This window comes from Aythya marila (genome assembly GCF_965140915.1).
Source record: "Aythya marila genome assembly, chromosome: 12".
Taxonomy (NCBI): Eukaryota; Metazoa; Chordata; class Aves; order Anseriformes; family Anatidae; genus Aythya; species Aythya marila.
Window position 1 is genome coordinate 3,145,473 of NC_139053.1, and position 25,890 is coordinate 3,171,362.

Consider the following 25,890-nt stretch of genomic DNA (forward strand, 5'->3'; position numbering starts at 1 on the left):
CGTTAATGGAGCCTTTTGTTATTACAAACTCTTCCAGAGCACTTTTTGGAATAATTTATTTATTTAACAGGCACACAAAACGAAACCCCGAGCCCATCGCAAGTGCTAGCCTGCCCTCTGCTGGCCGAGGCTGCCGTGGCACAGCGCTGTCCCCGCGCCATCACCCCCAGGCAGGGGAGAAACCAAACACCACAGAACAAAACGCGAGGTAGGGCCGGGGCCCGGCGGCAGGCGGGGCCCCCGACAGGACCGGGCCGCCTGGCGGCGGGTGCCGCGGGGCCGCCCCTCCCGCCCCGTCCCTCCGGGCCCGGCCGGTCCCTCTCGGGTGCCCGTAGCGGGCGGGGCCGGGCCGTGGGCGGGCGGCGCGGCGGGGCGCAGCGGGCGGCCATGGCGGCGGGCAGCGCCATCCAGATCCCCAGCCGCCTGCCGCTGCTGCTCACCCATGAAGGCGTCCTGCTGCCCGGCTCCACCATGCGGACCAGCGTGGACTCGCCGCGCAACATGCAGCTGGTGCGCAGCCGGCTCCTGAAGGGCACCTCGCTGCGCAGCACCATCATCGGCGTCATCCCCAACACCAGCGACCCCACGTCCGACTGCGACGACCTGCCCTCCCTGCACAGGTACCGCCGGCACCTCCGCGAGCCGGGCCCTGGGGACGGGGCTCTGCGGCTCGGCCGCCCTGGGGCAGCCTCTCCCCTCCACGGAGCTTCTCCGGAGGGGTCGCCGTGGCAGGGACTGGGGGGCCGGCGCCTGCCAGAAAGTTGGGAAAGCGAGACCGGGGTGCAGGAGGGTAGCGCGGTGCGATAAAGCTTGGGGTCAATAAGGCTCTACCCGTTACTGGTTTTTGTTGTGCTTTAGTAACTAACGCAGGCAGAGAGCTAGGTTACTGAAAGCTAATTATATTTCTGTGGGATAAAGTACAAATAGAACTGATATGCTTTATTCCTTACAAAACTTTGTTGCATTAGCGGATTCAGTAACATGTTGCAATAACGTATTTTAATTCTGCTTAAGCAGGTAGTTTAATCATAGTTCAGTCAGACAAATGCGAACTAAAACGTTAATTCTGGATGAGACAGACAGTTTCACTGAAGAACAGTAGTTTACAAACACCCCATTTTCTAGTGCAAATAGTTCAAGCAGAAATGTAAGCATTCCTGTCCTGTTCCGAGATCCTTTCAATAATTTATGAAAAAGCTACTTGTTCCTAAAAAGGATGTTTGTATTATATTGCTATTGTTAGTTTGTCAGTTACTGCGTTCCTTTTTGAGTTTTAAGGTTTGGTTTTGTTGATCTGCGTGCAAAAGAGGTCATGTAATTCTGTTACCTGTGTTGAAAATGAACTACGACCTCAGAGGTCCTACAGTTCAGTTTCTTGTTGGTAAGGGACACGTGAAATGTTCTGTGGAAGGTGCCAAGTAATACAAAATGTGTTCTGTTTTTAGGATTGGCACTGCTGCTCTAGCAGTCCAGGTGGTTGGTAGCAACTGGCCCAAGCCCCATTATACATTGCTGGTTACGGGCCTCTGCCGATTCCAGATACTGCAGCTGCTGAAAGAGAAGCCGTATCCAGTTGCTGAAGTTGAACAGTTGGATCGACTTGAGCAGTTTACTAATCAGCATAAATCTGAGGAGGAGCTTGGAGAGTTGTCAGAGCAATTCTATAAGTATGCAGTACAGGTAAATTATTCTAATCCTATTTAGTATATCAGTTCATTTCTGCTTGTACTTAGACTTTTCTCTTTGTTTCTTCTTGTTGCCTTTCTCTCCCCCTCTATCATGTTTTTCAGTGACAGCTAGTTTCAGTTCTACTAGAAAATAAAGTTTTGATATAGCTTAAGGTTTCTGTTTTGGATTCCAGGATCTCAGTACAGTTCATTGCAGGATTGTTCTAACATGCGTATATTACTATTCCAATAGCTTGATGCTGTTTCATATATAGTAATGCAATAAGTATACTCTAGTAAAAGGAACACTTGAATAGATGTTTTTTTCCAGGATTCATGATATGCATAACTGATTTATTTACTTTTAAGTATACATTATAGTATTTGTTAATTTTAAGTATATTATTAAATGGGAAAAAATGTATAGAATCTTTATTATAAACCATTATAAACCCAGGGTATATTGAATTTGTGTTTAAAGGAAGTGGAAAAGAAAAATGATAATAGCCTTAAGGGAACTGCAAATGTTTGTAATCAGGATGTTTGGGGGCTACTAGGAGATGTAGGCATTGAAAAAAGCACTGGGAACTATGATGATACTTTTGAACTTCTTGAACCAGTAGAAAGCCCAAAGTCTCAATTGTCCTATGCTGTGTTAATGCCTCTTCTGCATGCATTTTTTTTTCTATGTTTTTGGTAAAGCATCTAGACATTTTTTTCGTACCAATACTTAAAGATGCACTGCTTTTTAGGTCAGATAGTTGCTTACATAATTTAAAAAGAAACATCAACGACTACAAATACTGTCCATTGTGTGCTCATTACAGTTGGTTGAGATGCTGGATATGTCTGTTCCTGCAGTTGCAAAGCTGAGACGTCTTCTGGACAACCTGCCTAGAGAAGCTTTGCCAGATATACTTACTTCTATCATCCGTACATCCAACCAAGAGAAGCTTCAGGTATTATGTCCTTAAACTATTTAAGGAGAATTAGGTGTTGGCTATTTTCTTATAGTTAATCACTTTTTAGATAATTTTGAAGTTGCTTACACATGATATTGAACAGCAATAATGTCATGCTAGGAAGTATTTGTGTTACAACTGATAGCGAATATATTTAACAAATTTCATGCTGTTGTTTAAAATATTTTTCCTTATGTCTTTATGTCAGAATTCACCTAAAAGTTAAATATTAGTTAGTGCTGGAAACAGATCATTTTATACAACAACCAGAAATAGAACATGGATTTCCCCATCCATGGTAAAAATTATAAATCTATCTTTAAATTGTGTTGAAATCTTGCTTGCTTGTCAGAGTTGACAGATCACTATATATTTAATGCTAACAATTCCAGAATCAGGTTCCTTTTAATCATTTTAAAAAACATTTAAACATGTGGCTTTTTTTAAATATTGAGACACTAGTGAAATTTGCATCTTATGTTACAATAATATTATATAAAAATAATACTTATGTTAGGATACTTACTAGTCTTCCTATAGTTAATTGCTGTTTTTGTGAGTTGTGTTCCTTTTCTTTTGTCACTGCCAGTGCTATGAATTCAACCTTGAATTGAAAGCGTAACATAAATTGTTTCAGAGTACAACAGTTAAAAATAAATGCAGTACTTTGAAGTGAAGTTGTGCACTGTAATACAACCTCCTGCTGGAGGAAGGTACATCAAACAACAAATTTACTGTGTCCAGTTTTTGTCTGAAGTGATAAAGAAGAGAGCAAGCAGTGGAAGCTGTGGAAGTAGCATCAGATTCTATCCATTTCCACACATGAACATAATTAAACATGAGAATGAAATACTGTATAAAGTCAAAAACAACAACAACAAAACAAACAAACAAAACCCAACAGCTTAATGCACAAGGTGATTTTTTCTCGGTTAGCTGAGGAGATCGTGCTGTAGTTTTTTCAAGAGAGAGCTCTTTTCTGAGGCTCTGTAACTGAGAAATAGAATGCTGGTAGATGTTTGCCACAGAAAATGTAACTGAACTAACAAGGCACTTTAAAAATGGGACAAACTTTTGTTCTTTGAGGTACTTTGTAATTTTGGCATACAGACCTTAAGGCTAGATTTTGTATTCTGTAATCTCTTTCATTTTTTATTTCTTTTTTCCCAAACCATCTATTTCATAACAGTGATCAAAAAACAGTAACAGCATCAACAGGGTTTTCCTTCCCCACATTGATAATCCATTGGTGTGAACGTGTTGGTTTCTTATAACTCTGTGCTCTTAGATTTTAGATGCTGTTAGGCTGGAGGAGCGATTCAAGATGACTATACCATTGCTTGTTAGACAAATTGAAGGACTGAAGCTGCTTCAAAAAACAAGAAAACCCAAACAGGATGATGATAAAAGGGTATGGACCTTTATGTCTGGGATACTTAAATATCGTAAATATAAAGCTGCACTTTTAAACAGGCTGATGAACATATATGATTGTGATTTGTGCAAAGTGTTGATCTGTGGCCACAATGTCTCATGGTCATTCTGTATCAGCAGAGAACACCCAGCTGGCAACTTTGGTTGTTCAGGCACCTAACAAAGAAAACATTCTTTCAAAGTTACCCAGGCATCGTTTTTTTTAATCTGGGCATTTTCTGACTTTGAATAAATGCTCTTTTTTTTTTTTTTTCTTTAAAGAATCATCTGATGACCAGTATACACACATGGTATGTGCATACTGTGCAGTGAGATTTGTACAGTTTATTAATAGCATTGAAGGTGAATGACAGCTTTTTGAAATGCAGATATGTGTTTGAAATATAAATGCGTGTTGTGAAATGTAGTTGGCTAAACTGGGGCAACCTAGACTTGCTGCATCTAATTATATATATGCAATTTAGAAATCAGGAAGTAATTGAGAAATGAAAAAGAGTAAGAGAGATGACTTATCTGTTTTGTAAAGATTATCCTTATTCTGCCCAATACTATGGGCTGCAATGCTAAGCCATTCAAAATATCACAGTTACTCTTCTAAATTTTGTCCTGGTCTTCTGTTACCTATTAGATAAGACGACAAATGCACTTAGCGAATGATGTACAGTAAAATAAAAACTAACTTTTTTAAAGTTATACCAGCAACACCTTTTCAAGTATTTTAGTGGATTAAAATCTGACTTTTTCTATTAAGTGGGCTTTCCGAAAATCTTGCATGTTTTTCTTATGGTTTCTATTCAAAGTCCAAGTACCCACCTTCTTAAAAAAAATAAAAAATGGTGCTATTCTGTGGCTTTCTGTTATCTATTTCATAGGTTGTAGCTATTCGTCCTAATAGAAGAATCAATCACATTCCAAGCACTGCAGAAGATGAGGAGGAGGAGGAAGATCATGATGATGTTGTTATGCTGGAAAAAAAGATAAGAACATCCAGTATGTCAGAACAAGCTCTTAAAGTTTGTCTTAAGGAAATAAAGAGGTAGGAGACTTTGAAATGAGGGTTTCATTTCTTTCTCTTAGAAAGAAATATTGCTTTAGCCTTTTACATGATTATGTATTTGTGTTGGTTGTGTTTTAGAAACAATTCTCAGCATTTTGGTGAAGTGCTACTTTTTACTTACAAATTTCATCATTTTGTCTTTTTGTCATCTTGTCGGATTTTCCAAATACAAAGTCTTCTATGTGTGGATTATAAATTAATAAAGCATTAAATTGTAGACTCTAAACCTCTATGTTATAAAGTGAAAAAGTAAAAGAAAAGGGTGGGGACAAATAATACCACTGCTGTTAATAATTAGTGGATTAAAAGATCCAGATACTAGTCTTTTTTTCCTCCTCCTTTGGTGTGGAGATAACTGGTATCGGTGGTAGAGGTGATGGTTAACAACCTCCTTGGTGATAATGTATATGCATTGTGTTGCATGCATTGTGTATGCATTGTATGCATAGGGATATGATACTTTTTTTTTCCCCTTTTCTGGTTATATAATGCTAGTAAACTTGTTTTACATTCTGCAAAGACAATCTCCTAACTGATATAATAGTTATTTACTTTTTTAGTATTGCAGATGTTGGGAAGTTAAGAGGGTTTGCTAAATACCTTTCTTGTAGTACAGGAGAGTGTCTTTGCAGTTAGTTCTTCATTAGCCTTATGAAGTCTGTGCATGTACTTCCAGATTAAAGAAGATGCCGCAGTCAATGCCAGAATATGCTTTGACAAGAAATTACTTGGAACTTATGGTAGAATTGCCATGGAACAAGAGTACGAAAGGTAAATGCTTCTTTTATTGTTTGTCTTTTGCAGGGATGTTTTAGGACAAGTAGCTACAATGCAAAGACTGCATACTTCTCTCTTGCAAAAATTTTTTTCATTGCTTCATAGTAAAAATGTTATTAATGGTACTAAAGCCTCTCAGATTACCTTTTTTAAGATAAGATCTGTATACTGAATATTTTAGCCAAGTTTGGTTAAGAACAAGAAGGTAAAAAAGGAGAGTTGTAGTTTTTTGTTGTAAAAATTTTGAGCACAATAGAAAAAACCAAGTATCCTCTCAGCTTTTTACCACAGTTTTCAAAAGCTTTGAGTAGAGATTGATATTATTCTTATAAGAACAGGATGCAAAAATGGAAAACAATAAAAAGGTAGAAAATCAAGCCTGACTTTTCTTTCTGACCAACGTGAGTAGATTAATTGGGCAACATTACTTTCCAGAAGAGTGTTCTGCTGGGGTAAAGGGTTTTAGTTACTTCTAGCTTTTGAAGAATGAAGCTTTTAAATGACTTTTAAAACAATCTGATCTTAAACAGAAATTTAATATACCACACCATCAGAAACATGTCTTTTGCCTTCTTCGCACACATGGTCACAAATCTTGGCGTTTTTGAACTAGACCCTTGTGTGTTCATGAATTTGCTTGTACATCTTTTTTCAATTTAGTGATTAAAGAAAATATCTGCATACAAATGCAGTATTACGCAAAGAATCCCAAAGTGGGTAAAGTGTTTGTTGACTCTCATGTCCTGTTGGAGAAAGGTGCTCTTTAATCTTGCAGAATTATGCCATGTCACATGGTTTGAAGTTTTTCCTTGAAGCAAAGTTGCAAAGTTTGTTTTTGTGTTCATGTGAGTGATACTTTGGACTTCATAGATACAGTAAATAAAAATATACATGAATAGAAAAATGGAAAATTCAATTTAAAAATCCAGAAAATTATGGTAATTTTTTGTTCAGTGTTTCATTACAAAAAAAATCACATGGTTGATGGGACTAATAACTGTTGTCTATATGCGAAACATGCACAATTATTGGTATGAGGAGGTTTGAATGTGCAGCCTGTAGAAGTTGAAAGGTAGGTGTGTGCAGAGTTGATAGACTTCATTACTTCCTGCCTTCTCTCTTTATGTTATAGAGGAAAGGACAGAGATTTGTGCTAAGCATTAGTTAATATTTGGATTCAATTTATCTCAAATTATGGCAACTGCAAAAGCTTAACTCTTCCAGTCCTAGTATCACAGGGGTATTTTATGTAGTGCATAAATGTTGTATAGCAAGTAAAGCCTGCCATTCAAGCCAATGGGATCTTGCTTTGTTAGTCAGATGGTAGCATAAGTAGATGATGAAGAGGAGATAGGGATGAATTTGTCATTTGATAAGACCTGACAGGATCAGACTTGTTTCTGTAAGAAGCAAATGCTGAGAATTTTGTACATTGCTGAATTGCTGTTTCTGGACAAGTATAAAGTTCATTTGAACCAGATTTCAAATCTCTGACACAGTGGAAGGGTGTTTTGTTTGTGTGGTTTTTAATTCCATTATCAATAGTTTATAGTAATAGTAATTTACAGTTTATAGTTTTATAGTTTAAATAGCAATTTACTTTTCCTTATTAAAGAAAAAAGGATTATAAGAACTTTGTTTTAGTGAAACATTGTGTACAATCGTGTGTGTTGGGAGGATTCCATTAATGAACGTATTTGAGAATGTTTCTGTGGTACTGTAGAATGAATTGTTTCCATTTCAAAGGGGAAATGTGCTGATATCCTTTCTGTTGTCAATGATCGATAGATCGACTAGAAATTCGTGCAGCTCGAATTCTTTTGGATAATGATCATTATGCTATGGAGAAGTTGAAGAAGAGAGTTTTGGAGTACTTAGCTGTCAGACAGCTTAAAAACAACCTCAAGGGACCCATTCTTTGTTTTGTGGGACCCCCAGGAGTTGGTAAAACTAGTGTTGGAAGATCAATTGCAAAGACTTTGGGTCGAGAATTCCACAGAATTGCCTTAGGAGGAGTCTGTGATCAGTCCGATATTCGAGGCCACAGGTAACAATTTACTCCTTTCATATGTATATTTTTTTCTTTTATTACAGAACGTATCGATTATTTTAATTGTTCAGCTGATGTAGAGAGATTTTACTAATTTCAAACACTGGTAGTTATTAATTGATTTTCATTGGTATTCAGTAATACAATTTTAATAACAGGAGAGTATATTCAGTGTTGAGATAGGTATTTATCCTTCTGCTACTGCCCTTTATTGTAACAGTGGAGAACAGAATAATCACAAATGGATCTAGAAATGCAACACAAAAATCATGAACTGTGAACTTCACAAGTTTGTGCCTTAAGAATTGACATATGCTTGGGATAATTAAAAGTGCAGTTATATTTCTAAGCCATTTAATCTTCTGTTATTTTGGCCCTGTGTACTAAAATTCAGTAGAAAGTCTAATGCAAACAACTTTCTTAATATTGGATCTGATTTTTCTCCTTTGAAGGGGAGCGCAAAGATTTAGTTACAAAAAGTAGTGTTTTATCAACAATTCAGTACTTTATAACAATGTTTGATACTAAAGCCAGAATAAAAACTGTAAGTGATGCTTAAAAATTGCTCAGGAATAACAACTGAGTTATTAATAGTATTTCAAACTTGTTGGTGTACTACTTTTCCGTTTTTACAAGGAACTTAAGCTGAAAGACTTCAAAGGAGATTTTTCGGTTAACTTTCCTTAGGACTTTTGTTTTCATCTTACATCTCTTTACACCTTAATCTTCTAAACCATTTGTTTATATCAGTTTGTTTTCCATACCTCACAACTGGAAGCATAACGAATGGGTAATGTAGATAAGTAACTGCTAAACATCAGTGCAGCATTTTTGGTTCTGTTAACCATCTTCTGTGCTTACTGCATGCAGTGTAAGAAGTTTGGAATAATGAATTTGTTGGGGCTCTACAGATCTGTAAAACCATGAGATTTCTCCTTACAGCAGTTGGCAAATAATTGCAAATTAAAATTGGTTCTTTGTTGATGCCGTGTAGCAGATAATTTTGCCCCATGGCTGTGCTGCTGTTTTCAGCTCTCAGAATACACCGTCAGTGTTACTTCGGTTCCAGATTATCCTGTGATTTCTTTTTGTTTTCAAGGCATAAAAAAGACCTTGGTATTCTTATTACTTCACTACTGATTTTAATGAAAACTTAAATGCCTAACAAAAGTTTATTTTGTGGTATCAAACTTGTCAGCATGTAAGCTCGTTGTATGAGTGAGCACATTGGCGTGGTCGAAGTTCAGAGTCCCAGCTGGGAACTGGGGAATCTTGTGATGAAACTCTTGTGCATAAACTTCTAGGAATCCAGGATGTAATGTATTACTAGGAATCTAGCGTTTAATATATTATTGATCAGTCACTTCTTCACCCAGAACATGGGAGAAAAAGTATTGAAACAGTGGTTTTGTACTTGATAACAGCTTAAAATTCAGAGTTGTTTTGTAGACCTTTGGTTGAGCTCCCTTGGGAAAATGAGTAATACGTGTTTATTCCTATATGCATTCTTCTGTCACAAATCTGCAGGGTTTTGTTTTCCACTGTTGGACACACCTAGTGTGGCCTTGAGCATGTAGCTTGAATGATCATCTTAAGTTTTTTCTTAGGGTGGGTTTAATCAACATACCCAGCAGCCACTGGAGGGCTAAATATTGCATAGTAGAAGGTTGTAGATACATTAGTTTTAATATATCATTTTTCGGTGTCTAGCAACAGTGTGTCTGTGATTGTTTTGTAAACCTTTGCAGTATCTGGCCTTCTTGCCAGTTTACTTAGATACAAATGGAAAAAGCAGCAAGACTGCCCTCCTTCTTCACTGGACGTTATTCCTGTAATTCACAAAGTGTCACTGTTTTAGTAAGTAAGGATTCTCATGTTTCAAATTACTTATGGTATGGATCCTAAAAGTAATTTAAGCGTAGTTCAACTACCAGTTGCTGTTTGAACTGGAACCACTAGAGGCTGTTGAATACTAAGCATTTACAGACATTAAGTAACTTTTTCCACAGCTCAGTGCGAATCAAGCATTTCTAAAAGGGAGACCGTGTCTGTGAAGCAGACATTATGAACAAAAGTAAAACTGTCATCAACTCTTACTCAATTGCTGGTAATTCCTTACTGTTTTCTTTATTTAATTTTTGGCTTTCTGTCTTGCACTTACACCTAATACAGAAGGCTACAGTTACATAAGGACTTTAAAAACTGTCAAATTCAGGTGCTTGTGGCTGTCGTCATAGTATTTTTGAAGGCGTTATTAAACTATTAATACATGTGAGAAACTAATCTTAATTAAAAAAAAAAAATGCAAAAAATTAGCTGATGGGAAGTATTTGATAAGACAAGAAAGGAAAAACACTATCCAGAACTGACAAGAGTTCTATGTGGTTACTCTTCAACAAATGAGTGTATAGTTGAACACTAGAACATCATGGCAGCTAGCAGGAGTCCCTTGTAACCAACTGCTTTTGCAAGGTTTGTAAGCAAAAAACAAGTTGAATACTTTTTTTTTTTTTAATTCTACTACAGTTTTTGTTCTGCATTTCTGCTTCTCAGATTTAATCAAGTTAAAACTACAGCCTTTCTGTAAAGTGTTCTCTGTGATGTCCTTTTGCATGAATAGATCCTCCAAGTTAATCCCAGTCAAGTGAATCTGTATCGTGCTTCTGGCAGCAGTCACAGAAAGGAATTACAGAAGCCGTCTGAACCTGGAGGAGACATAGGTTCCTGTTTCCTGAGTGTTACTGATACGTAGGCTGGTTGTCTAGTACTGAATCACAGAATTACAGAATTTTTCTAGGTTGGAAGAGACCTCAAGGTCATCGAGTCCAACCTCCAACCTAACGCTAACAGCCCTCCACTAAACCATATCCCTAAGCTCTACATCTAAACGTCTTTTGAAGACTTCCAGGGATGGTGACTCCACCACTTCCCTGGGCAGCCTGTTCCAGTGCCTCACAACCCTTTCAGTGAAGAAGTTCTTCCTAACATCTAGCCTAAAACTCCCCTGGCTCAACTTAAACCCATTCCCCCTCGTCCTGTCACCAGGCACGTGGGAGAACAGGCCAACCCCCACCTCGCTACAGCCTCCCTTGAGGTACCTATAGAGAGCGATAAGGTCACCCCTGAGCCTCCTCTTCTCCAGGCTGAACAAGCCCAGCTCCCTCAGCCGCTCCTCGTAGGACTTGTTCTCCAGGCCCCTCACCAGCTTCGTCGCCCTTCTCTGCACCCGCTCAAGCACCTCGATGTCCTTCTTGTAGCGAGGGGCCCAAAACTGAACACAGTACTCGAGGTGCGGCCTCACCAGAGCTGAGTACAGGGGGACGATCACCTCCCTAGCCCTGCTGGTCACGCTGTTCCTAATACAAGCCAGGATGCCGTTGGCCTTCTTGGCCACCTGAGCACACTGCTGGCTCATATTCAGCCGACTGTCCACCATCACTCCCAGGTCCTTCTCTGCCTGGCAGCTCTCCAACCATTCCTCTCCCAGCCTGTAGCTCTACTTGGGGTTATTGCACCCCAGGTGCAGGACCCGGCACTTGGCCTTGTTAAACTTCATGCAGTTGACCTCAGCCCATCGGTGCAGCCTATCCAGATCCTCCTGCAGAGCTTTCCTACCCTCAAGCAGATCGACACACGCACCTAACTTGGTGTCATCTGCGAACTTACTGAGGGTGCACTCGATGCCCTCGTCCAGATCATCGATGAAGATATTAAAGAGGACCGGCCCCAGCACCGAGCCCTGGGGGACGCCACTAGTGACTGGCCTCCAACTGGACTTGGCTCCATTCACCACGACTCTTTGGGCCCGGCTATCCAGCCAGTTTCTAACCCAACAAAGCGTGCGCCAGTCCAAGCCAAGAGCAGCCAGTTTCTTGAGGAGAATGCTGTGGGAGACGGTGTCAAAAGCCTTGCTGAAGTCAAGGTAGACCACATCCACAGCCTTTCCCTCATCCACCCAGCGCGTCACTCTGTCATAGAAGGAGATCAGGTTCGTCAGGCATGACCTGCCTTTCATAAACCCATGCTGACTGGGCCTGATCGCCTGCTTCCCCTGCAAGTGCTGCATGATGACTCTCAGGAGGATCTGCTCCATGAGCTTTCCTGGCACTGAGGTCAAACTGACAGGCCTGTAGTTTCCTGGGTCTGCCCTCCGGCCCTTCTTGTAGATGGGCGTCACGTTTGCTAGCCGCCAGTCGATTGGGACCTCCCCCGATAGCCAGGACTGCTGATAAATGATGGACAGTGGCTTGGCCAGCTCCTCTGCCAGTTCCCTCAGTACCCTTGGGTGGATCCCATCTGGCCCCATCGACTTGTGCACATCTAAGTGCCGTAGTAGGTCACCAACCAGTTCTTCATGGATAATGAGGGCCACATCCTGCTCCCCATCCCCTTCCACCAGCTCAGGGTACTGGGTATCCAGAGAACATCCGGTATTGCCGCTAAAGACTGAGGCAAAGAAGGCATTGAGCACCTCCGCCTTTTCCTCATCTCTTGTAACTAAGTTTCCCCCCGCATCCAGTAAAGGATGGAGATTCTCCTTAGTCCTCCTTTTTGTGTTGATGTATTTATAGAAACGTTTTTTGTTATCTTTAACGGCAGTAGCCAGATTGAGCTCCAGATGAGCTTTGGCCTTCCTAATTTTGTCCCTGCACAGCCTCGCTACTTCTTTAAAGTCCTCCTTAGTGGCCTGCCCACTTTTCCAAAGCTTATAAACCCTCTTTTTCCTCCTAAGATCAAGCCACAATTCTCTGTTGAGCCAGGCCGGTCTTCTTCCCCGCCAGCTCGTCTTTGGGCACGTGGGGACAGACCGTTCCTGCGCCATTAAGACTTCCCTCTTGAAGAGCGCCCAGCCTTCCTGGACCCCTCTGCCCTTCAGAACCGCCTCCCAAGGGACTCCACCAACCAGTGTCCTGAGCAGCTCAAAGTCAGCCCTCCGAAAGTCCAATACAGCGGTTTTACTGGTCCCCTTCCTGGCCTCGCCAAGAATAGTGAACTCCACCATTGCGTGGTCACTCTGCCCTAGACAGCTCCCGACGATCACGTCCTCCACCAGTCCTTCTCTGTTTGTGAAGAGAAGGTCTAGCGGGGCACCTCCCCTGGTAGGCTCACTAACCAGCTGCGTCAGGAAGCTATCTTCCACGCTCTCCAGAAACCTCCTAGACTGCTTTCTCAGGGCTGTGTTGTGCTTCCAGGATATGTCAGGGAAGTTGAAGTCCCCCACGAGTACAAGAGCTGATGATTTTGCAACCTCTGTCAGCTGCCTGTAGAATTCCTCATCCGTCTCCTCATCCTGGTTCGGCGGTCTATAGCAGACCCCGACCAGGACACTAGCCTTGTTGTCCCTGCCGATCCTAACCCAAAGGGACTCAACCTTGTCATTCCCAACCTCGAGTTCTACAACCTCGAAAGAGTCTCTAATATAGAGAGCCACACCACCACCCCTTCTATGCTGCCTGTCCCTTCTATAGAGCTTATAGCCAGGCATTGCAGCACTCCAGTCATGAGACTGGTCCCACCACGTCTCCGTGATGGCAACCAAGTCGTAGCCTGCCTGCCGCACGATGGCTTCCAGCTCCTCCTGTTTGTTACCCATGCTGCGTGCATTGGTGTAGATGCACTTCAGCTGGGCCATTGCCTTATCCTCCGGCCTTGCCATTGTTCCCCCTGGCACAGCCCCAACAATCCTAGCCTCAGCCCCATCCCCCTTCCTACCTAGTTTAAAGCCCTCTCAATGAGCCCTGCCAGTTCCTGGCCCAGGATCCTTTTTCCCCTAAAAGATAGGGACCCGTCTGCGGCCATCAGGCCAGGTGCTGAGTAAAGTGCCCCATGATCAAAAAACCCAAGATTTCTGCGTTGGCACCAGCCCCGGAGCCACGTGTTTAACAGGTGGGCTTTCCGTGTCCTCTCTGAACTCCTCCCTGCCACCATAGGGATGGACGAAAACACCACCTGCACTCCCGCTCCATCCACTAACCGACCCAGCCCCCTAAAGTCCCTTTTGATAGCCTTGAGGCTTCTCTCTTCGATGTTGTCACTGCCCGCCTGGACTATCAAAAGGGGGTAATAGTCAGAGGGGCGTACCAGGTTAGGAAGCTGACTACATGTTGGGAGCCCTTCTTTTTCTCCTCAAAGCTCCCATTTAGGCTTTAAGGCGTAAGTTAAAAGATACCATTAACACCGCAGAAAAACGATAGTGTATGTACCCACTAATGTACTAAACATTTACAGAATGTACCAAATGTACTAAAACATTAAGAAAGAAACTGTGGATCCATCTCATTTGCAAGCAGATAGTGCCTGAAATGGCATTTGCTTTGGCAGTGTGTTACTGTCGCAGGTGAAAGGGGTGTGCTGCTAGATTCAGCAAGCAAAGCAAAACGTATTGGATTGCAGCAGGGAGGGTGGTGGTGTCTCCGTGTGCTGTTCTGCGTGAGGCGTAACTAGGGCAATCTGCAAGTGCCCAGTTTCTACCATCAAAGCGTGGATCATGTGCCTGCAGCTGGGGTTTCTGTGAGTTGTTTTTGATTGGGTGCGGAGCAGCTACTACTGCTCTGCGTTCCCCAAATGAAGTCATCAGCTTGGTACAAAAACAGAACTGCTTTATCAGACATCCTCCAGCTGTTGTTACATGTACAACTCAGCTACACCATATGTAAAAGTTTGCTCTTTTATTCTTGGTGGTAACTTGAATTTTAAAAAAATAACTGTTACCCAATAAGTTCACTGAGTGTAAGATCTCAGTCCTGATACTTTGTTCCATGCACGAACTGTACGATCTTCTCTCTTGCATGTGTGTAGTTTTCTATTTTTAAAAAGGAAAGATGTAATTGCACCGTTCATTTATAGAGGTGCTAGTGAGATCACTGTGTATCTCTCTCTCTCCCCTGTGCGAAGTGCTCTTTTTTTTTATTATCAGCACTCTTCACTTTCCAGAAGCTTGGATAGTTCACTTCTGGCTTAGCTATATGCTGAAGATTTGTTCAGGTGCATCTGTGTGTGAAAAGGTGCAGTTCCTGACCAGCCATAGTACAGGCCTTGTTGTACTAGGGGGGAAAAAAAAAAAAAAAAAAAAAAAAAAGAAAAAAAAAAAAAAAAAGTTTGACCCCTGCAGAATAGCTTTGTTACACAATTGCAAAGCATAGATACATTTGTAAAGCACTTGGGTAGGTGCACCCCAGTTCATAAATAGTATCTCCAGTGGCATTAACTTTGTTATCTTTTCTTAATTCTGCAGTTTGAAAACCACTGTAGTTAAAAACAATTTAAAACTGTTTGTCATAGAACAACATGAAGAAATTGGGTCATGCTTTTATCTATAATACTAAGACTGCTTTAAGGGTTCTGATTCATTAACATTCCTAGTGTACCTTGGGAGAGCTGATCAAGTTAGATTTTTCCACCTGTCTTTTTTCTATGATAGGTAGCTCCTGATGCCAGGCTGTGCAGCTCTAGTGTTTCTTAAGGGTAGCTTTTAACTGATTTAAAAATAAAAAGATTACTAAATTATAGACCTTCTGTGGCATGAACTCTTAAGGTGTTTTTCAGCTGTTACTACAGAGGAGAGACAGCCAGGAAACTTGATCTGAACTTCCTGTTTTAATGGAAAGGAGCTGATGCTGTTTCTAGGTTGAATGCATGGAGAGAAACAGTGTGTCAAAAACTGAGCAAAGCCACATTATATCAAAATGCTAATGTTAGAGCATCATTTTTCTTTCTTTTATCCCTTGCTGAAATAATGAAAATAGAGAATAACATCCTTACAATCGGTGGCTGCTGCTCACAAACAGCAGCATTCATTTTTACATGTTACAAGGCAAAGGTTGATGTCCAAACAGATAAAAGGCCATATCTGCTTGTAATTTTAATGTTACGATATTGCAGTGTTTTAATATGTAAATATCTGCTGAGTCTGTCTCTGAGGGCTCTTTCATTCAGTTGTGTTCCACAGTAACTGTTTAGAAATAAAACAGGCTATCTATGTTTGTATTTTTAAGGTAAAATACTAGGTTATTCTTCTTTGTTGTTAAATGTGTGGCATTAGCATTCCTTACTCACTCTGAAGATCGTGAGTCTTTGATAAGTAGCATAATGAAATAGGCATTTGTCCATCTCTGATAAATGAAGGTGTATCACAGATTTAGGCTGTTACACATGAGAAGAGTAGATTGATACCTAGGTATTTGTAATCCTAAAATGCATAGACCCAAGTTTCTATTGTGTAAATTAACTTGAACATGCTTTTATTTGAAATGCAATGTGTTGATTAAACATTTACATTGAAGTTAATTGTTTGATTTACCAAATCTAGAGACAATTTAAATTGCAAATGAGAAGAAGAATGTACAGGAGGGAGAAAGAGAAAGACTAGTCAGTTGTTACGTAGTGAAACGAAGAGCAGAATACTTTAGCCTCCATGTACTTTTATCATCTATTATCCCTAATTCTGTGGAGATGATGGTATTTTGCAGAACTCCTCCATATTTCCTGCAAAAAGTTCCTTTAATTTTGGCCTTTGATTTCTTGAAGATGTTTTGAGTTGTATAGGTAACCATTTCATCCTTTTAGTAACAGTAGACCCATTTCAGTTGTACTGTCGTTTCTATTTTTTATGTGGTAGCTCATGACCCAAGGCTTATTTTGGACAGAGTGCATTTAAACAAAGAATCTTTTAATAATTTGCTGTAACTGTTGGAATCTTTTTCTTATCTCTTGCTTTAGAAGCCCTTTAATTTTGATACTCTTGATATTCTCTGATCTGTTAATCTCATGTGACTTGTTACAAATTGGCTTGAGTACCTATCTGTTTTCCTGTTTTTCCATAACTGCATCTTGATGCATTGTTTCATCCTTCCTAGAGCTTGGTTTTTGTGTAATATTAAGGAACTTGATTGTGCACAACAATTTCACTGAAAGATTTTGTGTATATGAGAATCTTCTACAAGTGTTCTTGTGTCATTAAATACCCAAATCTTCTTTAAACTAAAATGACTGTGAATTGAAGTCTGGCTTCAGGGTTGAGGGGGGAAAAGTGCATTTCAGTCTATGAATAACAATATCTGCTGTTTATCAGGGAAGAAAAACCCTGATTTTTTTTAAGTGTTTCTTTTTGGGGGAGAAAAAAAAAAAAAAAAAAAAAAGAAAAGGGTGAGGGTGTAAATAAACACATGTGCTATTCAGAAAATCTTTTGGTACCTAGTGCCTTTATTCTTTGAACTGTTTTGTTGCAGTCAGATGGTAAAGGCAGAGAAAGAGCTGGTTGTTCTCAGTACTTTCCCTACACTGGAGAAACCCAGTATACCTCCATTCAGTTTATAAGCCAAAGCTGTTTTTTATAACCGGTTGGAACACAGGTGTCTCAAAAATGTATAGAATTTAAAAGGATCAGCTAAAACTTAGTGTGTATAAATACACACGTGCTCAGTGTATTGTCTTTAAGCATGTACTTGAGAATAATGTATCAAGCAAGTAAGAAGGTTTAATGTTTACTTAAATATTTTATCTTATTATTGGTATAGAAAGAATATTAAAAATATTCAGGCTGCATCGTCTGTGAAGCATATGAAATTATTTACTGGTGCAGTAAGCATCCTGTGAAAAAAACAGAATTGCTACAATGATTAGTTTCGTTGAACTGCTACATGATTCACTTCTGTGAACTTCAGTTCTGCTTCAGTCTCATATTTTTTTGATAGCATTTTATGGGATCCTTTCATGCTTTTGGCAAGGTTGGTGTGTGCAGATGGAGAATGAAGTGACATGCTAGTATAATAGCTCCCCCGTGCAGATTCTGGATCAGTAATAAATGTTATATAGTGTACTTCTCAGTGGAGAGGAGTGCACTTGTTCACTGCAGAGTAAAGCTCTACAAAAAAAGCAGTGAGGTGATGACAAACTAGTGCATACTGCACTGGTCTGCTCCAGTCTGTAACAGCTGTCTCATGGAGGTGGTAATAGGCAAACTAAAATTCTATTGTACTTCTGCCTATTTAAAAGATCTTATCAACTTTTATTTTTGGTCAGATCCAGAATTAAATAGAGTAACTGCAGTTTGTACCCTCAGTCATTAAATATTATATGGAACTAACATAACTGCTATGTGTTTTGAGAGTGGTTTGTTGGTGGTTGTTTTTTTTTTTAGTATATTTAAGGTCTTCTCTAGTATGTTTTGAAATTACTCCCATGGTACTTTTGGTTTCATCATTCTAAATGTCATCCTGTTTATTTTGGACTGTGTTAAAACAGATCATGTGGCAAAGCAGGCCTGTTCTGCATATCTGCTCTCTGAGTGTCATGAGATAGGTACTCTAATTCAGCACTTCGTGTATCTCTTTCTTCTGAGTGATCAGCATTTTGTACTGTTAATTATTGTATTTTGATTAGTTACACACAAGCAGAAAAAGCTATGATAAATACAGCAAACAATTGATATGCATGGATGTAAAATATCTGTATTTATTGTGAAAAAAGTTTTACTAGCTTTGCAGAATAAATTCAGATACCTTTTTGTTCCACTGCACTGTTCCAGATCCCATTTCATGTTGATAGGATTATTTTTATGAGTATCAGTTAAAGCAGTACATATCAACATTTCAGCATATTTGGAATTCAGACCTAATTTGTAACGTGCTATGTAAATTCTATTGTGATGACAAAAACCCTGTATCATCTTACTAAAATTGTAGTATTAATGTTCCCAAATCTGTTTCTGCTTGCTCGTACAGTAGAACTTGTACATTCATGCAGAATGCCTGTAAGCCATAAAGTTTCCCTATTCTTCAGTGGCTAAGTAGTTTATCTTTTTAGACCAACTAATGCAACATGGAACTGGAATTTCCATCTTCTAATATAATTGCTTGTATCAGTTTAGATGCATATTCCGTGTTTCTATCTATTAGTTCCAAAAAGTTGTGCAAGAAAGGAAGAATTGTTATAAGGCAGCTTATTATCGCATTTTTGAGTTTTGTTTTCAATGTTTCTACTCCTGTTTCATGTGTCTGACTCCTCTTTCCCCACATACATTTATTTCTCACAGACGCACCTACGTTGGCAGTATGCCTGGCAGAATAATCAATGGACTGAAGACAGTTGGAGTTAACAATCCAGTATTCCTTTTAGATGAGGTTGATAAACTGGGCAAGAGCTTGCAGGGGGATCCTGCAGCAGCCTTACTAGAGGTAAGAGATACCAAATTACAAGTATTTTTACATTTATGACTAAAAAGAAGTAAAATATCGGACTTGGGAAAATAGGAATTACTGGAGGAAAAATAGCATGAAGCATCAGTTCTTTTACTCAAATACCACATACTATGTTTGAAGTTCATGAATTCCTCTCAATTGTGCACAAAGCAAATGGTGTCATACAGTATACTAAGAAGGATGTTTTTAATGTCAGTGGTCTGTACTTAAGCGTGAAGACGTACGTTGTACTATGTGTTGTGTATATTTAAAGACTCTTTAGGCTTTAAATATATTTGGAGGATTTTTAAGGCATTGGTTTTTAATGACCAAATGCTGCTAGCTATCTGAAAGAACCACTGACCAGCCAGAAGGCAGGCGAACTTTTTTCAAGTTTTCCCTTTATTTCTTCGAACAATTTTAATACAAGCTTATTTGGAGCTAGCATGGAATATGAATTAGTTGCATGTTCTTTTAGCAGCATTTCTTTAATTTATGTTGTAATTAACTTGCTGAAGCAAAATTTTTCATTTAAGTCACAGTTTCCGACTTCTTGACTGATTATGATGTGGCACGTGGCTTTGCTTTCCATAAGTCAGCTGTTATGTTTGCCTGGGAGTGTGCTTTTTCTTTAACTTTGGGACTCAGACCAAGACACAAATTAATACAATTTTGAAGTACATGGTATAGTTTTACCACAAAGAGTTGAGACTTCCTTAAAGATACAGGTAAAATCAGGGACTTTGGTGAAGAAGATAACTCTTGTAATATCTATCAACTGTTGAGATATTATTAATTAGGTTAGTTGTTGGGATTTCAGGAGGCTGTGATGAATTGAGGCCTGGGCTTTGCAGGTTTGACATATTGAAGGAGTCTGCAGTACAGAGCAGTAATGAGCTGCCAGAACCTTACTTATCCCTTCTCTTTCCCTGGTGAATGAAATACGATGATATTCCAATATAATTCCTTCTCCCACTGATTTGCATATTTAGCAGTTTTGTTCTAGTAGTGTGCTATAGAGAGGAAGGAGTATATTCAAGGGTATGGGGAAGAGATGAGGAGCTTTGCCCTTCCTCATTATCTTAGCACTGAAGATTGTGCACATCTTTCTGTCCTAGCACTGCTGAAGAGGAAAGGAGGGGATGAGGAAGATAATGGCACAGCAAGTGTTTGCCAAACTTAAACACTTCAGACTGTTCAGTGTTAGTGTACTTAATGATTTTGGTATTGTGTATATTTAGTATTTTGTTAAGCTGCTGTACTGTTATCCTGTCTACCACTTGTGTACGTTCTTTCTGACTACAGAGGCTACCATGCCATCGCTGAAAAGCTTGAGCTGCTTCTGTGATTGTTCGTTACCTGTTTCAGTCAAAATGAGTTGGATTAGTAAAATATTTAACTAAATCTTTTGAGCTAGCCTGGTACATTTTCACTGAAATGATTTAGCAAATATTCCTATAAGCTTCTCAGTTGTCAGACCGAAGTACGGTTAACTTCTGTATCTGGGAGGTTGTGGCTGGGAATAAAAGTAAATGATTCTAGTAGTATTTGCCTACAGTCATTTTTTTGACTCTTTTTTAACGATAGCATTTAATATAGTGTTTAGAATATGAAAATGCTACATTAGAGCAAATTAAATTATTTTTTTTTTAATTATTTGTGTTTGAATTTTTGGTGTTTTTTTGTTGCTTTGGGATGCTTCTGCTTTCCATATTTTAAAGCCTTATTCTCAGTGGTGCTCAGCTCAGCTTCTACTTCCAGCAGAGGCTTGTTAAGTTAGCTTCCAACTGTCTGCTTGGGCTGCAGTCTGTAAGTTATTGATAATTGACCAGAAGTTGCATGTGGAGAAGTAATTGCTCTGTTAACCGTGTCTGGGCTGCTCTCACATGAGATGTGTATATCTCTCTGCTGCTGTCTAAACATCCTGCAGCAGGTGCTTTACCTCTTGTAAAGGAGTACTTATGCCTGAACGGCGAACGTGACAGCTTTTTGTGGTGTACACTGCTGGAAAGTCCATCTGGAATGAGCAAAGTGGGCTATTATGTAAGAGAACAAACAATAGCAAGTGGTCACCTAGATAGCACATTTGTTTTTCAGACTGCTGGTTCTTGTTCGGTAAGTGCCATCATTAAGTATAAATTGCGCATTCTTTTTTTCCTTACTGTGTAGGTGTGTTAAACACTCACTGACTGTCCACAGTGTGGGAAATTGCCATGCCCTATAAGCTTGGAAGCAAAGCTTGATATTTTATAATCACCGGATATGTGTTTAGGTCTAGTGCTGCTGGAGAGTTGTTGCTTAGGCAAAGCAGAATGTCTTCTTATTTCCAGTTACTGTTCATCAACAAGGGAATGCTTTAGTCTAAATTTAGATGACCTCACTTTAAAACAGAAGAAAATAGAAATGGATCCAAGTGCTTGATAGCGAGTATTTGTATGCAGGAAATTAGACCAGGAGCATAGCCAGGCAATTAAATGTTCATGGAACTTATTCTGGATTTTGTGGTAATAAAATGCTGGTACAGAGAAGCCTTTGTAGACATGTGAGCTATCGGCCATAAATTAATCAAGATGTTTTGTTCATTAAATGTTCTTTTTGTACTTAATATTTTTCTATTAGTTGTGTATCTGAAAACTTTTGAACTTGAACTTTAGCACAGATAACTAGCCAAAGAACAGTTCTATTTGCTTTGGAAAATCTGTTTTGATTGTGTAGGCATGGTCCTGTTTTAAGTCTTAAGAAATTGATACCGTAACAAAGAATTATTAGTCCAGAGAAACTCTAACCCCTGTAGAAAATGTCAGACAATTCATATTTTTAGGTATTCCTTAGATAAGTTGTTTTTTATTACAGCTTGCTTTACCTTTTTCAGATAGCATTTTTGCACTCAAGTACAATAACACAACTATTTTATAATAATATGATGTTATAATGAGCAGCCTAGCACTTCGTAGAAATTGTAAGAATTTCTAGTTAGAGACTAGAAGGAGAAAGAGATAAACATGCATGCAGACACCTGCTATAAAACGTGATAGTTTATTCTGACCATAGAACATTATTATTCTGAAGATTTTTAACTTTTCAAAGATTTAACAGAATTTAAGAGTAATGAAAATTAAGAATTGTTTATTTCCTAGCTAGCTAAGAAGTGTTCAAATTCATTATTTTTTTAGAATTATAAACACTGTTCTTGGCTATAATTCAAGTTGCTAAGACAAGGCATGCATTCATTTGGGTATGGGCAGATAAATTATTTTGACAGTAGTGTGCCATTTCTAAGGAGATGCATAGGTCCCATTATTTGTAACATGAGAATTCATGTGAGCATAGCATTGATAATTCATCATGTGGGAAGAAAAAGTGTGGCGATACTTTAAGGGGGGATGGAGCGAGGGCAGTACATAGGTGGTGGTAAACAACACATTTCTGAGTGCCTGAGCAGGAGCACAGTGAATGGGAGCAGTCACTGCATTCACCCAGGTAGATCAGTCCCGACCAACCAGGTTACTATTTGTGATGAACAAATGACTGAATTTGTGCGTAAAGGAAGAACGGTGAGTGTAGCTGACCTTGACTTTAGCAAGGCTTTGGCCAGTTGCACCCACAACATTATTCTGTCCGAATTGCAGCCCGGCGGGGTGGACACCTAGACAGGTATAAAGCTGGTTGGATGATCAGGCTCAGACTGTAGTGATTAGTGGGTCTGGCTCTGTCTGCAGGCCTGTAGTATTCTGAGTACCACAGGCTGTACAGGGACCTGTCCTCTTTATTGCTATTATCAGGAATCTCGAGGAGGTGACGGCATGCACTTGCATCACGTCAGCAGATGTCACCAAATTAAGGGAGACCGGTCACAGTCTTGAGGGCAGGGTTGCTGTCCAAGGAAACCTAGACAGGCTGGAAGCATGGGCCAGCAGGAACCTGACAAATCCAGCGTGGATAAGTGCAGAGTCCCGAGCTTGGGAAAGAACAGTGCTATGCCAGAATACAAGCTGAGGAAAGGCTTTCTGAGCAGATTAGTTGAAAAGGAGCTGGGAATTTTTGTTAATACCAAGGTGAATGTGGGCCAGCAGCGCATTCTTATCAGCCAAGAAGGCCAACAGCATCCTGGGTTATGTTAACTGGACATAGCCCATAAATAAAAGGATGTGATTGTCCCCTTACTTGGCACTTGTTAGTGCCAAGAATGCATCTAGAATATTGCGCCCCACTTTGGGTTCCCCATACAAATAAGATATCAAAAGAGTGTGTGGAAAATTAATTTGAAAGCCTGTTATTAATATGCTAAGTGAAAATTCCAGCAGTCTTGAATTTTTTTAGTGAAAAATGATCATTTGAAAAATAAACAGGAAGAAAACCACTGTGAGTTGAAAATACTCAAAAAATCAAATATATTTGCCATCACCTTTATCTTTACCTCTGCATCAATTGGTTAGAAATGTCAGTTTCTGATACTATGAACTGAATGTGATAGTGAATTTTAAGGCGAGGAAGAAATTGGTTCACCGATTATGTTTATGTGTGACCCAGCCAAAATAGAAGTTGATAGTTTCATTTATGGAGGAAAACAGTGGAGTGAGTTTTATTTTCTTCATTCACTGAAGAAAAACTACAATTTTTAAAATAATTGTAAGTATACTAACAATGAAAGGAACTGTTACCTTCCAACAGTATAAATCAGAAGGAAGGATAGAATCATGGATGCAGAGTTAAATGACTCGCAGTGACCTCAGTCCCATGAGAAGTGGCCTACACAGGACCTCTTCAGCCCTTGGCATCAAAAAGTTATGCTGACTACAGTGGTTGGAGCTGTTGCTGGTATTGCATATTAGAAAACTTGAAGGGTAATCATCAGGAAGTCGTTTCTTTTTAAAAACAAACAAACAAACAAAAAAACTGAAAGAGAAGAGTCAGGAAAACATTTTAAGCAAGTTAATTCTTAAAATCAGCAGCGTTCTGTAGTGGAGGTACATTAGCGGTCACAGAAACATTTGGTAGCAATATGTGATATATCCCTTGTGCTGAGTTAATTAGCTTCCAGCAATTTCTGATATTCAACTTTATAATTTAACTTCATTATGCACATTTTATGTTAAAAATAATTGTACTGTTTGAATTGTTCATGTTGAATACAAGGCAATGGACAGGTAGGATCTATTTCAGTACTGCTGTCAATAGGACAGAATTAAAGGTTCTATTACCAACTTTTTTTTTTTTGGTATGTGGTATGGAATGTAGTTTAAAGTAGTCAGAGTATTGAGGCTTAAATAATAATAGTATTATATTTTATGAATATATAGTCAGATTGACAGATCCTATTAACAAAATATGTATATTTTATTTATGTCTAATGGAGCAAATGCATCAATTTTATTTTCACTCTTGTTAAGGTCTTGGATCCAGAACAAAATCACAGTTTCACCGATCACTACTTAAATGTAGCCTTTGATCTGTCCCAAGTCCTTTTCATAGCCACAGCCAATACTACAGCTACTATCCCACCTGCGCTGCTGGACAGGATGGAAGTCATTCAAGTTCCAGGTAACACTAAAGTGTTTTTATTAAAATGGCTAGTGCAAGTCCTTAAGGTTGGGTGTTTTTCCTGAAATAAAAAGCAGTTCGTTAATCCTCCTAGGGAAACTAGACTTTACAGCCAGAATCATCAAAAGAGACTGTTCACAATGCCTCCATTACAGACTCTGTCATGAGATTGGAAGGTTTTAGTATAGCACTTATTAAAGTTCAGTTTCAATTATATGGAGATAACATTACATTCTCGAACAATATTTTCACTAATTGATGCGTTTGTCTGTTGGTGGGTGCATCTTTTTAAGATTCCAATGAAGAAAGAGATCTTTGAAAGAGTAAAATTATTCTTCACATGAGGTTATGAATAACCACAAAGTTATCATACCAGCCGCCCTTTAAGTTGTAGCTGGTTAAAGACTAATTGCAGCAACTGACTAGGTCTGACATCGGAATAAGTACTGGTATGAAAAGGAAGAGCTCCTCCAGAGACCTACATAGTTACTGGAAAGAGAAGAATCTGTTGAACGTTTTCTGTCAGCCCACACATTTATAGTTCTGTGTGAAAATTGCTTGGAGGTGATTAGGACTTGAGAAAATGAAGCTGGATGTGAGCATCACAGGAGTTAGAGCCCATAGGTATTATACTTTGATAAGTATGCAAAGAAAAATAGCATAGCTCTGTAACATACTTAGGATATGCTTATTCCTCTTTCTCATTGTGTATTTGCTACAGCAAAGTAAGTTCTTTAGGGTGTCTAAAGCCTACTAGTACAAAATTTTTCAATTTTTAGAAATACTGTTTATGAACTAATAGTGTGAGAAAAAAACATAGTGCATTGAACTATTTTCTGAAAATGTTTTCTCATCTGTGTGAAGTAATTCGGTAAAATAAGGACTGCATCTTCAGCGAAACATAGGAAGTGTAAATTTTAGGCCTTGCATAAGCAACCTGAACTGGGAAGCCTACATCTGATATATAGTAGCCAGTCTTTTGTCTGAGCATGGGCTAGACTGGGGGAAATCTCGGTCCTACTTTTTGCTCTGAAGATTATTTGTGTGGTTTTATATTAAATCACGATTTGATAATGCATTGCACCTATCCCTTTCCTTTCCTAATGATTGCCCTAATAATTAAGATAACTCTCCAGTGTGGCTATCACCTTGCAAGGCATCAAAATGACTTTCAGGATCGCTGAAACAGTGACTGATGCTGTCGTGTGTATGCACACACATGCAT

At 39.3% G+C, this 25,890-nt stretch overlaps 1 protein-coding gene across 1 annotated transcript in view; it reads left to right on the plus strand.

The window, feature by feature from the left end:
- The first annotated feature begins 261 nt into the window (after nucleotides 1-261).
- LONP2 (lon peptidase 2, peroxisomal) overlaps nucleotides 262-25,890 on the plus strand; it is a 44,594-nt gene continuing 18,965 nt past the window's right edge. Inside the window, exons 1-9 of the mRNA XM_082770044.1 lie at nucleotides 262-620; nucleotides 1,446-1,680; nucleotides 2,495-2,626; nucleotides 3,918-4,040; nucleotides 4,936-5,099; nucleotides 5,797-5,891; nucleotides 7,686-7,944; nucleotides 18,980-19,121; nucleotides 24,515-24,665. Of these exons, the coding sequence (XP_082626170.1) occupies nucleotides 388-620; nucleotides 1,446-1,680; nucleotides 2,495-2,626; nucleotides 3,918-4,040; nucleotides 4,936-5,099; nucleotides 5,797-5,891; nucleotides 7,686-7,944; nucleotides 18,980-19,121; nucleotides 24,515-24,665 (1,534 nt within the window). The 5' untranslated portion in view covers nucleotides 262-387. The remainder of the gene's footprint in view (nucleotides 621-1,445; nucleotides 1,681-2,494; nucleotides 2,627-3,917; nucleotides 4,041-4,935; nucleotides 5,100-5,796; nucleotides 5,892-7,685; nucleotides 7,945-18,979; nucleotides 19,122-24,514; nucleotides 24,666-25,890) is intronic.